We start from the raw sequence: 15,498 nt of genomic DNA on the forward strand, positions 1-15,498 counted from the left end.
ATGTCGTTTGGTTGTTTGTTTTTACCTGGAGTATTGTAACCAAGTATTTCTGATTCTGATTAATCGCGGATTGTGGCTGACATGCAGTACACTCAATAAGGTCAGTGTCGTCGCAGAAACCAGCCGAGAAAACTTTTATGATCCCACTGATATCAACACAACGACTGGCCATTTATTATCTATGAATCTATCTATCTTGATTTAATGACCTGTAAAAACACCGAAAACGTGAAAATCATAAAAAAAACCATCATAATTTACCTACAGGCCAAAGTGACAAGTATTAATTCAACACCAGCTTTTATAAACTTTTATAAACCATCAACTGTTTGACACTTAAGTTATGTGTTTGGTTGTGACCGCTTTTTAATGTTTAACCTGTTTTTTAATGTTGTATTCTTGTAATTGATACTTTTATGGTTCTTTTGTTTCATGCTGTCTACTCTCATTTATTGTAAGGTGACAGAAAGGCGCCTATGAAATAAATGTATTATTTTATTATTCATTATTGATCATCTATCTATTATCTATCTATCATCTACTATCTATCTATCTATCTATCTATCTATCTATCTATCAAAACACCAGAAAACAGTGAAATGATAAAAAAAAAAAACATATATTCCTCAGGCCAAAGTGACAAGTTTGAAATTTAATTCCATTATTCAACACCCGCTTATAAGCTTTTATAAACCATTAACTGTTTGACACTTTGGGGTCAAAACACTGAGAGTGTGTGTGTGTGACATGGTTTTTAATGTTTGCTCTTTAATCTTTTTGTTTTATTGCTGTCTACTCTCATTTATTGTAAGGTGACAAATGAAATAAAATGTATTATTATTATTATTATTAGTAGTGTAGTATTAGTATATTAGTATTATTATTATTATTTTATTATATTCTGACTGTGCTCATTTGCTGGTGTGACAAGATGAGCTGCTAAAAGACAAACACAGCACACAGAGGACAGCTACTCTCACACACTTTCTGGTTTTAAAACGCCTGTTGCTTTATATAAACATGAAACTAGTTTAAAGGATGAGACTGAGCTCAGACTCGCTGTATCAGGTCTGGTTGAAGGCCAGCTAAGGCACAGAGCTAACTTCATGGTTGAAGTACGACTCATCCTCACACAGTCAGAGCAACAACAACACACGTGCAGTTCATTTTACCTGTCAACCTCGCAAATCCGCCGATAGTCCGCAGCGGGAGCTTTGAGGTAGGGCGTGGTCAGCACTCAATGTGCGTGAATCCTATTTTCTGAGGTTGCATTTTTTTTCCATTTTTTTTCTTCTCCCCTCCCTTCCTCCCCATCTCCTTTTTTTCTCCCCCACAGTCCCCTCAACAACATCCCTACGTTCTGCCCTTTCTCTTTCCTTCCCCGTTCAATTCTTTTTCGTCCATATCTTCGCCGGGCTCTTCTTAGGCTGCAGTTCTTGGACTTTAAATATTCCTTAAATACTTCTAAAAACCATCTGAGCCGCTAGGTGTAGAGGTTTTCTTGTTGTGTTTGACTTGAAGACGTCCTTTGTTAGTCTCATGTACATTGCGTTGTTTCTTAGCGTAAGGGAGGGGGATGTCCGCCCCGTGTGCGTTAAGTCCTATCACCGTGAGCCAGGGGGGGAAGCTGCGTAAACCGCCTTCGGAATACGCCTAGCTGAGGTTTAGTGCGTGGTCCAATCAGCGTGAGAGGAGCGGTGGCCTCTCGATTGGACAGCTCGTTCGTGTTCTGGTGCGTTTAAGTCCTCGTTAATTCCGGCTTTTTTAAGACTGTAAATTAATACGGTAAAAAGTCAAACCCACTGCCTTCATTACAACAGCACATGGTTACTTTGGTATCTTGAAACTACATCATCTTCATCATCTCCAAACTAACCTCTCTCTTAAATCTTAAACAGTTCTATGGTTTTTCACTTTAAAACGGCTTCAGGTCCATCTAGTTACAGTTAATACAAGGTGCACCCAAAGGCAGCCGGAGCTCTCTTATTAATAACACTGGTTATATGAGGCCATTGTGTGGCAGGCTTTGCTGGCTTGTTTGCACATTGATTGTAGTTGCTGCATTTGCTGTTAGGAGAAACAATCAGACATTCACGTCGGGTGTTTATCTAATCATTCTTATTTATATATATTGTTCTTTATAAATGACTACTTGTTTAACATATGTCGTTTTGGTTTGTTTGTATACCTGGAGTATTGTAACAAAAATTATTTCCCCCTGGGATTATTATAGTATTTCTGATTCTGATTAATCGTGGCTGATATGCAGTACACTCAGTCAGCCTGAGAAACTTATATATCATTACCACAGATAAACACAATTTTATTATCTATCTATCTATCTATCTATCTATCTATCTATCTATCTATCTATCTATCTATCTATCTATGATTAATTTGTCCTGTAAAAACACCAGAAAACAGTGAAAAATATCCATTATAATTTACCTACAGGCCAAAGTGACAAGTTTGAAATTTAATTCCATTATTCAACACCAGCTTTTATAAGCTTTTATAAACCATTAAGTGTTTGACACTTTGGGGTCAAAACACTGAAGTTATGTGTTTGTGTGTGACATGGTTTTTAATGTTTGCTCTTTAATCTTTTTATTTCATTTGCTGTCTACTCTCATTTATTGTAAGGTGACATCATGAAATAAATGTATTATTATTAGTATTAGTATTAGTAGTATTAGTATTATTATTATTATTCTGACAGTGCATCATTTTGCTGGTGTGCCAGACTGAGCTGCTAAAAGACAAACACAGCACACAGAGGACAGGCTACAACTCCTGCACACACTTTCTGGTTTTAAAACGCTTGCTTGCTTTATAATAAACATGAAACTACTTTAAAGGATGAGGACTGAGCTGAGACTCAGCTGTATCAGGTCTGCTCTGAAGGCCAGCTAAAGGCACAGAGCTAACTTCATGTGCTGAAGTTCACGACTCATCCTCACACAGTCGGAGCAGTGCAACAACAACACAGCTGCAGTTCATTTTACCTGTCAACCTTGCAAATCCGCCGATAGTCTCCGGCAGCGGGAGCTTCTTGAGGTAGGCTGGCAGCTGGACTTTAATTATCCTTGAAATACTTTCTAAAACCATCTTGAGCCGCTCAGTGTAGCAGGTTTTTTGTTGTGTTTGACTTGAAGAGTTCCTGTGGCTTCGTTCATGTCATTGCGTTCGTTTCTTAGCGTAAGGAGGGGGATGTCCGCCCCGGTGCGTAAGCTCCTATCACCGTGAGCCAGGCGGGGGAAGCTGCGTAAACCGCCTTCGTGAATACGCATAGCATGACGGTTTAGTGCGTGGCCAATCAGCGTCCGAGGAGCTGGTGGCTCCTGATTGGACAGCTCGAATTCGGTGGTTTCTGGGTGCGTTTAAGGTCCCTCGTTAATTCCGGCTTTTTAAGACGTAAATACGGTAAAAAGTCAACACTGCCTTATTACAGCAGCACAATTTGGTCCTTTGGTACTTGAACTCATCATCTTCATCATCTCAAATAACCTCTCTTTAATCTTTAAACAGTTTCATGGTTTCACTTTAAAAGGCTTCAGGTCTCATCTAGTTACAGTTAATAAAAGGTGGCACCCAAAGGCAGCACGGAGCTCTCTTATTAATAACACTGGTTATATGAGGCCATTGTGGGCAGGCTTGCTGCTTGATTTGCACATTGATTTGTTAGTTGTCATTTGCTGTAGTAGACAACAACAGACATTCACGTCTGGGTTGTTTATCCATCATTTCCTTATCAGATTTCCCAGAGATGACACATCAATATGCTGTTAAACTGGCATAAACCATAACAGGACTCTATCCATATCACCCACTTTTAATAGTAAGAATAACTAGAAAAATTTCTAATGACATTTTGAGTGTGCCTGACTCTGGCCCCGTCGTCCCCATACATTATTATTGACACTGCTCAGCAAATTCAGTATTTATACAACAAGCTGTGTCATCATTGCCTTTTTATTGGGCTATTATTTTGAAGGGACTCTTATTTTGAAAGCCTTTTGTCTTGTCTGTGTGTGCGTGCTTGTGTGGTCTTGTGTCTGTTAATGAGAGAGTTTTACAAAGTATTTTATTTTGGGTGATTCTTATTGTAGAAGTCGGAGGCCTCCTTGAACGGACTCTTATTTTGAAAGACTTTTGTCTTGTGTGTGTGTGTGTGTGTGGTCTTGTGTCTGTTAATGAGAGAGTTTTATTTTGAAGGACTCTTATTTTGAAAGACTTTTGAAAAGCCGCTGAAAGCACCCCTCGAACAGGAAGGATTCCTGACCAAACCGTATTTCCAATCATTGAACCGGCTTCACTTTTAGGATCTTGAGCTCTTCTTGAACGTCTACATGGGTATTTTGTGTGTAAAATGAAGAAATGTGACCTGTTACAGCGATTCAAAGAAATGTTACTTCTGCTTTCCTCCAGAAATTTCTCTGCCTTTTTAACATGGCAGTCTTTGGGGCTGTGGATGGGTGTCTCTGTGTCTTATGCCGAAACTATAAAGCTGAAAGCTTCAGCAGACGAATATGAGTGAGAAGGCAAATTTTCCTACGTTTCTAGCTATAAATTGTTTCTGTAGAGTGACATTTGCAGCATCTATAAATGACCAATGACTCAATGACCTGTCAACTGGTTTATTACATAGTTGTGTGCAGTGAAGAGCAACAGAGAAACATAATCAAGAGTGTGTAAGCATGTAGTAAATGGTTCTGTCTAGGATAATGTGACAAAAAATGACTGTAAAAGGATATATATTTATATATGTCATCATCAGTGAACATTTAGGACATAGGACACTAATCCATAGTCTGGATACCCCACAGACCAAATATGTCCTCAAGTTTCTTCTGTACAATTGCACATTGCTGCAATTATAATTTAAGACTTAGAAGTCCTGTTCTCAAAATAGCATTTAAAGCTCTGCATTTTTTTATACAGGCCTACTAATTATATGTAATTATGTAAGCTGGTTGTTGGTGGGTGCTGTCACCAACACAACACAACATAACAAATGTATCTTTGCCTCAGATAAAACAGGAAAATATACAGTATGTGTATTTCCACTGCCTCTGGGAACAAGCTGCCAGCAAATGAATGTAGATGATGAATGCTAATCCAGGCTCAAGCCAAGGATTAAGGGCCAGGACCTGGAACACCTTGAATTTAATTGACTTCAAGTAAAACAGATTAACCATTTATCTTCCCAAATTCTTCATAAACTTGCAAAATACTTACAAAAAAATACTCTCAACGCAACATGTGTCATATTTTTATTAAAGTATGGTATTATTGAAGAAATATGCCTTGGTATAATGTAGCTTGATCCATTTAACAGTATGATATTTGGATTTTATGATTATTATTTTAATACCTCACAGAATTTTCATGTTTCACGTGGTCCAGTTAGTGTCTGACTACATCAATGTATGTAAATTACTGGCTGATATTAAAGCTACAATATTTTCCTGTGAAATGTGAATATTCAGGAAAAACCCTCAGCACCTAAAATACAGTAAATACAGGTGAGTAAATGCTATGAAGCACTGACTCTCATATTATAACTGTAAATTATAAATTCAAACATATAGGGCCAACTAAATTCCTGGCAACTTCCAGAGAATCCTGCTCTCTTGTACGGTCGCCACAAGTCACAACTTGCTCACAAGAGGAAGTCACATAAAAAGAGAGTGACTCTTCAGTTAATGACCTCACCATACCAAAGATCCAATCATTCATGCAGATTAATCATCCAAATAAGATTCCCTTAATGTTTCATTGCACTTTTAGGGTAACAAAATTAGTTTTTCCTATGAGAACTTTGTGGTCAACAAAATATATATTATGGTTCATGACAACTATTGTCTACTTAAATCATTCTTTCAACCACTCATGGTTTGCTTCTGCGCGTATTGATTTAAAAAAAAAAGCTTATCTTAAAATGAATAGAAAGAGACAACTGACTATATTATATATATATATATATATTTTGTTCTTAATAGATGGTTACTTGTTTACATATGTTGTTTTTGTTTGTTTGTATACTGGAGTATAACAAAAAACAAAAAAATAATAAAAAGTATTTTGATTCTGATTCTGACTAAATGTATTCAATTAAAATATACTATATTATTATATTCACTTGAAAGCTCTGGAAATCCTAATCGATGGACCTTTAAAATTTAGTTTATTCTTAATTTCTGTTTCCAAGGTTAAAAAATGAACTCTCAAGCTTAATAATTATTTATTTATTTATTTATTTATCTCTATCTATATGTATAATTATTTATGTGGTTGACGCGTCCTCTAGTGTTGGCACGCGGCGTCTTTCACTCACTGTATTAGAGTAAACTACACTACCCAGAATCCATCGCGAATTGAGGCAGCTTACAATTTCGCCTGGGAATCATATTTTATTGCCTCTCTCTCTGTGTTTATTGTATTATATTCATAGCGCACGGATTAAACACGGGCGGTCAACTGTAAATAAAAACGAAAAAACATGACACACAACATAAAAAAAAAAAAATCCAGTTTCCATGGGAACATTTATAGTCAGCTAAGCGCCGTGTGTCAGGTCCTCAGCCTTTCGGTGTCATTGGTGAATGACCGAAGATGTCTCACGCCAGGTTGTTTGCCAGGCTGCTCTGTGAGTATTTCACTAAATTCTCATTTTAAACTCTTGAAGTGTCTGAAAGTCAAAGTGTCTGTGACAGAGAGACTCTCACTGACTCACTGACAGACAGGCTCAGGCTCGTTAGCCACATTAGCCTTTAGCTGGCCGTCTGTGTTGTTGTAGCTTCAATGACAGTTAGCCGGCCAGCTAACTCACTGACTAAGGTTCAGCTGAAATCTAACTTTAGGAGCAAAGTGTTGACCTCTGACCTTGTGTGTCCTCCTTCACTGTCTACTCGAGTTGTTTTGAAAAGAGTTGTCCTGCATGTTTGAAGCTCTGAGCATTTCAGAGATCTGACATCTTTTCTTTTTATGCATTGGCAAGACTACAAGCTGTAAGAGATATCACTGTGGTTGAGTAGCTGTCAGTGGCTCAGGGCATGCTCAAGGGAGCAGGTGAACTTTGGACACTGTCATTGAGAAGTTAGAGACTGAAGAGCAAAGTCCAGTGAAGGTGAAGAGTCCAGGGGTGTCCAAACTGATCCACAAAGGGGCCGGTGTGTGGCTGCAGGTTTTTGTTCCAGACAACCAAGAGCACACAGTTTGACCAATCAACTCTCTGAAGACTGAGATCAGTTGATTTTAAATGAGTCAAGTCCTGCAGACCGACACACCGGCCCTTTGTGGAACAGTTTGGATACCCCTGGTTTAGTCAGAGGCCTTTGTTTTTCGATCGCACTGTGAGAGAGAGTGTTTTCTTCTTTTATTTTGTTACTAGCAGGCAGCGGCTGTTTGTTGCCTTTTTGGTTTAAACAAACTTCTTGTCTGACACACTTTATATTAAGTTAAGTTTGTCAGCTTCAGGTTTCAGAGAATCTGTGTCAAAGGTCAGTGTATAGCATTCAGTGTGTGTGTGTGTGCTTTGATTTGTTGAGGTCACGGTGTCATCTGTTTATGGCTCAAGAAGTCTTGTGTAGTGTAACACACACTGCACATTTCTCCTTTCTTACATTGTACAAAATCAATGCTGCCAATTTGCTGTATATACTTTTGTACAATATATTTTATTTATTATTGCTATTTTGATATTTTATCATGTATAGTTTGTTCTTTATGTTTTTATTAAACGCATCTGAAAAAACGAGTCGCCTCCCAACACACAATAAACTAGAGAAAGGAATATTCACATCCTCAAAGTGCGGACATGGTAATATGTGACACGCTGACAAAGCTGGGTGTTAATATACAAATATAGAGCCAAGATGAAGACATGACACTTTCAATTGTGATACAGGTCGGAGTAGTACTCGTTAAAACAGGGAAAGAAAAACCAACATTGTTAAATCATAAGTCACCTCAATTTTTCAAGTTTTCCCCTCAGAAGTGGTCCGATGGCAAGTGTGGATTTGGAAAAAGACGGAGACTAAAGTTTACAGTCGTATAAAAATGGGATGCTTCTTTTAAACCGAAAAGAGTGAACAGTGAAGAATGTGCCATAACAAAAAAAACAAAAAACCTTTAACCACAACCTAGAATACAGTTTTCACCATTTAGACTGTGGACGTTTTGTATTTGGGTGCGTTAGGACCCACTCAAAAAAGACCAACATAATGTAAACACCACAGAGTAATAGAAAAAAAAGGACACTGAGAAATAAAAACCTGAAGGCTGGTAGGTGAAAGGAGACTCCCATCAGTGGTCGATTACAGTATCTTCTTTTTGAGTATGAGCGTTCCCACGTTGTCGCCAGTTACTCATTATGCTTTAAGTGTGACTTGTCACAGAAGGAAACTGGAACAGGAAAAAAACATAACATTATCTGATCGGCAAGACGATTGGAGTTAAACTTCTGAACTTCCTGAAGTAAAAGAAACATACAAAAACAGATAAATTGCTGCATTAATAATAAAAACACAACGTGTAAGTATGCATCTCATTTCAGCATGTGTCTCCATACAGAGAGGTCAGGCCCGACTTACTGTTTTGGAGCGCCAGCAGCACAGTAACACACATTTGCGCTTGCAGGTCCTCGATGTCTATCTCGTTCACCACTTTTTGGGTTCTCTTTCTGGATCTTCAGGTTGACAGCTGTCCTTCTGTTTCTTCTTCTTGGGCCGAATGGGCGTATGGTCAAGCCCAGCAGAGCCAGGACCCAGGAGGGGCAGCACCGGAGCCACTCGGACACTGAAAGACACATGGCAAGAATCGTAAAACACAGACATACTTTAGAAGGGTGGGTCGGTTGCTGTTTACTGGAAGCTCTGAAATCTCACAGTTCAGTTCAGAGGTCTATGTCTGACAGCAGTGGCTGTTTGTGTGTTGGTGTGGCACGACTAACACCAGCAAGCACTGTTGCACCAGCTGGAGCTGCATTTCTACTCTATACTGCGCTTGACCATTGCAACATCTCACATGAGCATCTAGAGAGGGGGGAGTCCAGAAAAGGTGCTGTGGGAAAACCCATCACTCAGTCCACCATACATGGGGAGAGAGGACAGACAAGTGAGCACACGGAGGATTAACCACAGTGATGTAATTACTGACAGTGAACTTCTCTGGAACTTTCATCATGCTCTTACAGCAATTCAATAAACTTTCAGATAATTCGATGTCTAATGAAACATCCTAATCTCTTTTAGGGATATATTTCATGCTTATATCTTTCATCTTCAAATCTGCACAACTGATCGAAAACGGGTTTTAACTTCGGTCAGATCTGGAACATCTCTAAATTAAAAAGCCAGTTGAGCTTTTTCACAGCGAGCCGTTCTGATGTAAATAGTCGGTTAAGCAGGCGTTTCCAATTAACGCTGCAGCCGTTGGCTCACCGAAGGGGCGCACACATAAATTTAACTGAACCTTAATCGTGTTTACCCTGCTATCCCGTGTCCAAAACGTCTGCTGTGAAAAGGTCGACTTTCACACTTTATCAATGACATCAAAGTCTCGCTTTAGGTTCAAGGAGGTTTCTCTCACGTCAAGTGTTACATATTACATACATAGGCTACATTTGACACTTTCTACAGATCTGTGTGGACTTTTAAACCACTGCGGTACTTACTCACTGGAAGCTCTGCGGACTGTTGATCAGTTAAGTCAGTGATGGTTGTTGCGTCCCGTTGTTACAGTTGCAATAACCTCAGAATCACTTTTGTGTTCTCGAGTCAACAGGTTCCGCAGATGCCACGTGATGATAAAACATGAACCAGGTGATCTGAGAGAGATAGACCTTCGGTTCAACCTGAGGGGAGAATGTTGCAACTGCTGCAAAAATGTAAATGCAAATTTTTCATCATTGCACCTCGTTCGAGTCACATGGCAAGCTAAGAGTCTTCTTTGTTATTTGATGACCAAAATAAAAATGAAACTATTTGATTTAGGGGCAAGTAAAAAATTGACTTTTGCATTTCTGACCCACTTCCCCAATAAAAAGTCGACATTTAAGAAATCCTTCCTCTCTTAATCTGACACAAAACACGTCAATTACTTTTTGCACTGTTGCACATTATAACTGTAAATTGGATCTTTTAATTCTCTTATTTTATATATATTGTTCTTTATAAATGACGATTCTTTTAACAATTGCTTTTGTTGTTTGTTACCTGGAGTATTGTAACCAAAAGTTTTCTGATATCTGATAATCGTGGATGGGTGGCGAGCAGTACACTCAATAAGGTCAGTGTCGCGAGAAACCAGCCTGAAACTTATATATTGACCCACTGGATATCAACACACGATGGCAATTTTATTATCTATGACATCTATCTATACTATGAATTAATTTGGACTGTAAAACACCAGAAAACAGTGAAAACATAAAAAAACCATCATAATTACTACAGGCCAAAGTGGACAAGTTTTATTATTCAAACACCAGCTTTATAAACTTTTATAAACCATCAACTGTTTGACACTTAAGTTAGTGTTTGTGTGTGCATGCTTTTAATGTTTTAACCGTTTTAATGTTAGTATTCTTGTAATTTGATACTTTTATGGTTCTTTTTGTTTCATTGCTGTCTACTCTCCATTTTTGTAAGGCGACAGAAAGCGCCTAGAAATAAAATGTATTATTATTATTATTATTATTCTATCTAGATCTATCTACTATCATCTATCTATCTATCTATCTATAAAACACCAGAAAAAAAAATCATAATTTCCTAACGGCCAAAGTGACAGGTTTAAATTATTCCATTATTCAACACCGCTTTTATAAGCTTTATAAAACCATTAACTGTTTGACACTTTGGGGTCAAAAACACTGAAGTTGTGTTGTGGTGACATGGTTTTTTAATGTTTGCTCTTTATCTTTTTGTTTATTTGCTGGTCTACTTCATTACTGTAAGGTGACATAATAATAAAATGATTATTATTATTAATAATTATTATATTATTACTCTGACTGTGCATCATTTTGCTGGTGTGACAACTGAGCTGCTAAGACAAACACAGCACACAGAGGACAGGCTCAACACTTTCTGGTTTTAAAACGCTTGCTTGCTTATAATAAACAAGAAACTCGTTTAAAGGATGAGGACTGAGCCAGACTCAGCTGTATCAGGTCTGGTCTGAAGGCCAGCTAAAGGCACAGAGCTACTACTTCATGTGTTGAAGTTCACGACTCATCCTCACACAGTCGGAGCAGAACAACAACACAGCTGCAGTTCATTTTACCTGTCAACCTTGCAAATCCGCCGATAGTCCCGGGCGGAAGCTTCTTGAGGTAGGCTGGCAGCTGGACTTTAATATCCTTGATACTTTCTAAAACCATCTTGAGCCGCTCATGTAGCAGGTTTTTGTTGTGTTTGACTTGAAGAGTTCCTGTGGCTTTCGTTCATGTCATTGCGTTCGTTTCTTAGCGTAAGGAGGGGGATGTCGCCCCGGTGCGTAAGCTCCTATCACCGTGAGCCAGGCGGGAAGCTGCGTAAACCGCCTTCGTGAATACGCATAGCATGACGGTTTAGTGCGTGGCCAATCAGCGTCCGAGGAGCTGGTGGCTCCTGATTGGACAGCTCGAATTCGGTGGTTTCTGGGTGCGTTTAAGTACCCTCGTTAATTCCGGCTTTCTAAGACGTAAATACGTAAATAAATCACAATTTGGTCCTTTGGTACTTTAACTCATCATCTTCATCATCTAAATTAACCTCTCTTTAATCTTTGATCACTGTTTCGTGGTTTCACTTTAAAAGGCTTCAGGTCTCATCTAGTTACAGTTAATAAAGGGTGGCACCCAAAGGCAGCACGAGCTCTCTATTAATAACACTGGTTATATGAGGCCATTGTGGGCAGGCTTCTGCTTGATTGCACATTGATTTGTTACTTGTCATTTGCTGTAGTAGACAACAACAGACATGTCACGTCGGGGTGTTTATCCATCATTTCCTTATCAGATTTTCCAGAGATGACACATCAATATACTGTTAAATTGGGCAAAACCATAAAAGGACTTATCCATTTCACCCACTTTTAATAGTAAGAATAATAGAAAAAATTCTAATGACATTTTGATGGGGCCTGACTCTGGCCCTTTTGTTCCCACATATTATGACACTGCTCAGCAAATTCAGTATTAATACAACCAAGCTGTGTCACATTGCCTTTTTTAGGCTCTTATTTTGAAGGGACTCTATTTTTGAAAGCCTTTTTGTCTTGTCTGTGGTGTGTGTGGCTGTGTGGTGTTTGTGTCTGTTAATGAGAGTTTTACAAAGTCTTTTATTTTGAAAGACTATTTGAAAAAAACCGCTGAAAGTACCCCTCGAACAGGAAGGATGTTTGGCCAAACCGTTTTTCAATCATTGAACCGGCTCACTTAGCATCTTGAGCTCTTCCTGAACACTACATGGGTATTTGGTGTGTAAAATAAGAAGTGTGCCCTGGTTAGAGGGATTCAAAGAAACGTTACTTCTGCTTTCCTCGCCTTTAACATGGCAGTCTTGGGGCTGTGGATGGATGTGCTGGCACGTCTCTGTGTCTTACGCCAAAACAAGTGAAGCTTCAGCAGACGAATATGAGTGAGAACAATTTTCCTACGCTTCTAGCTATAAATTTTTTTCGTAAGATGACATTTGCAGCATCTATAAATGACCATGACTCAATGACCTGTCAACTGGTTTATTACATAGTTGTGTGCAGTGAAGAACAAGAACAATAACAGAGTGGTAAGCAGTGTGGTTTTCGTCCAGGAATATGTGACAAAAAATGACTGTAAAGGATATATTTTATAGTCATCATCAGGTGAACATTTAGGACATAGGACACTAATCCATAGTGGGATCACCACAGACCAAATTGTCCCTCAAGTTTCTTCTGTACAATGCACTTTGCTGCAATTATAATTGAGACTTAGAAGTCCTGTTCTTAAAATAGCATTCAAAGCCTGCATTTTTTTTATACAGGCCTAGTAATTATAGTAATTATGTAAGCTGGTTGTTTGGTGGTGCTGTCACCAACACAACACAACATAACAAATGTATCTTTGCCTCAGATAAACAGGAAAATATACAGTATGTGTATTTCCACGCCTCGGGAACAAGCTGCCAGCAAATGAATGCGATGATGAATGCTAATCCAGGCTCAAGCCAAGGATCAAGGGCCAGGACCTGGAACACCTTGAATTGAATTGACTTCAAGTAAACAGATTAACCATTTATCTCCCAAATTCTTCATAAACTTGCAAAATACTTACAAAAAAACTCTCAACGCAACATGTGTCATATTTTATTAAGTATGGTATTATTGAAGAAATATGCCTTGGTATAAGTAGCTTGATCCATTAACAGTATGATATGTATTTTATGATTAGTTATTTTAATACCTCACAGAATTTTCATGTTCACGTGGTCCATTAGTGTCTGACTACATCAATGTATGTAAATTACTGGCTGATATAAAGCTACATATTTTCCTGTGAAATGTGAATATTCAGGAAAAACCCTCAGCACCTAAAATACAGTAAATACAGGTGATAAATGCTATAAGCACTGACCTCATATATAAACTGTAAATTATAAATCAAACATATAGGCCAACTAAATTTCTGGCACCTCCAAGAATCCTGTTCTCTTGTACGGTCGCCACAAGTCACAACTTGCTCACAAGAGGAAGTCACATAAAAGAGAGCGACTCTTCAGTTAATGTGACCCACTGTAACCTCAATACCAAAGATCCAATCATCATGCAGAATAATCATCCAAATAAGATTCCCTTAATGTTTCATTGCACTTTAGGGTAACAAAATTGTGTTTTCCTATGAGAACTGTGGTGGTCAACAAATATATATATGTTCATGACAATATTGTCACTTAAATCATTCTTTCAACCACCGTGGTTGCTTCTGCAAGTATTCATTAAAAAAAAGCCTATCTTAAATGAATAGAAAGGACAACTGACTATATATATATATATAATATATATATATAAATATATATATATATATATATATTCTATTATATATCTTATTTGTTCTTCATAGTGGTCCTTGTTACATATGCTGTTTTTGTTTGTTTGTCTGGGTATCAACAGTTTTTTGTCTGATCTGACTAATGTATCCGATTATATACTTATATACACTGAGCCTGGCATCCTAATGGGACCTTTAAAATTAATTTATTCTTATTCCTGTTTCCAAGGTAAAAAATGAACTCTGCGCGTTATTTATATTTATTTATTTTTATCTTTTTTTGTTATATTTATGTGGTTCCGCGTCCTCTGAGTGTTGGCAGCGGCGTCTTTCACTCCCTCTTTAGTAACACTACCCACACCAGCCCATCCAGCGCAATTGAGGCAGCTTCCATTTCGCCTGGGAATCATTTTTATGCCTCTCCCTCTGTGTTTATGTATTATATTCTAGCGCACGATAAACACGGGCGGTCAACTGTAAAAAAAACGAAAAAACATGACACACAACATAAAAAAAAATAAAAATCCAGTTTCCAGGGAACATTTATAGTCAGCTAAGAGCGCCGTGTGTCAGGTCCTCAGCCTTTCGTGTCATTGGTGAATGACCGAAGATGTCTCACGCCAGGTTGTTTGCCAGGCTGCTCTGTGAGTATTTACTAGATTCCTTTTAAACTCTCGAATGTCTGAAAGTCAAAGTGTCCGTGACAGAGAGACTCTCACGGACTCACTGACAGACAGGCTCAGGCTCGTTAGCCACATTAGCCTTAGCTGGCCGTCGGGGTGGTGGTACTTCAATGACAGTTAGCCGGCCAGCTAACTCACTAACTGAGCAGCGGAAATCAACTTAGGAGCAAAGTGTTTGACCTCTGACCTTGTGGTCCCCGCTTCACTGTCTGTGTCTGAAAAGAGGTTGAAGCTCTGAGCATTTCAGAGATCTGACATCTTCTTTTTAGCATTGGCAAGAATACAAGCTGTAAGAGATATCACTGTGGGTGAGTAGCTGTCAGCTGTCTCGAGGCATGCTCAAGGGAGCAAGTGAACTTTGGACACTGTCATTGAGAAGTAGAGACGAAGAGCAAAGTCCAGTGAGGTGAAGAGTCCAGGAGTCACCAAACTGTTCACAAAGGGCCGGTGTGGCTGCAGGTTTTTGTTCCCACACAAAGCACACGTTTGACCAATCAACAATCTGAAGACTGAGATCAGTTGATTTTAAATGAGTCAGTCTTGCAGACCGACACACCGGCCTTTGTGGAACAGTTTGGACACCCCTGGTTTAGTCAGAGGCCTTTGTTTTTCGATCGCACTGTGAGAGAGAGTGTTTTCTTCTTTTATTTTGTTACTAGCAGGCAGCGGCTGTTTGTTGCCTTTTTGGTTTAAACAAACTTCTTGTCTGACACACTTTATATTAAGTTAAGTTTGTCAGCTTCAGGTTTCAGAGAATCTGTGTCAAAGGTCAGTGTATAGCATTCAGTGTGTGTGTGTGTG

General features: G+C 38.7%; 2 protein-coding genes and 1 pseudogene across 3 annotated transcripts in view; 1 reads left to right on the plus strand and 2 right to left on the minus strand.

Moving 5' to 3' along the window:
• cisd2 (CDGSH iron sulfur domain 2) overlaps positions 1-3,226 on the minus strand; it is a 6,814-nt gene extending 3,588 nt beyond the window's left edge. The window contains exon 1 of the mRNA XM_010742428.3: positions 3,006-3,226. Coding sequence (XP_010740730.1) covers positions 3,006-3,108 — 103 coding nt within the window. The 5' untranslated portion in view covers positions 3,109-3,226. The remainder of the gene's footprint in view (positions 1-3,005) is intronic.
• Positions 3,227-6,556: 3,330 nt separating this feature from the next.
• suclg1 (succinate-CoA ligase GDP/ADP-forming subunit alph) overlaps positions 6,557-15,498 on the plus strand; it is a 31,892-nt gene continuing 22,950 nt past the window's right edge. Inside the window, exon 1 of one of the 2 annotated variants that reach the window (XM_019256998.2) lies at positions 6,557-6,649. In XM_019256998.2, the coding sequence (XP_019112543.1) occupies positions 6,616-6,649 (34 nt within the window). In that variant the 5' untranslated portion in view covers positions 6,557-6,615. Of the gene's footprint in view, positions 6,650-14,549; positions 14,659-15,498 lie in introns of those variants that run through there. The other variant, XM_027282838.1, reaches the window with a different exon arrangement.
• LOC113746590 (CDGSH iron-sulfur domain-containing protein 2A-like) lies at positions 8,319-11,386 on the minus strand (annotated as a pseudogene).

Source organism: Larimichthys crocea, chromosome X, assembly GCF_000972845.2.
Source record: "Larimichthys crocea isolate SSNF chromosome X, L_crocea_2.0, whole genome shotgun sequence".
Classification (NCBI taxonomy): Eukaryota; Metazoa; Chordata; class Actinopteri; family Sciaenidae; genus Larimichthys; species Larimichthys crocea.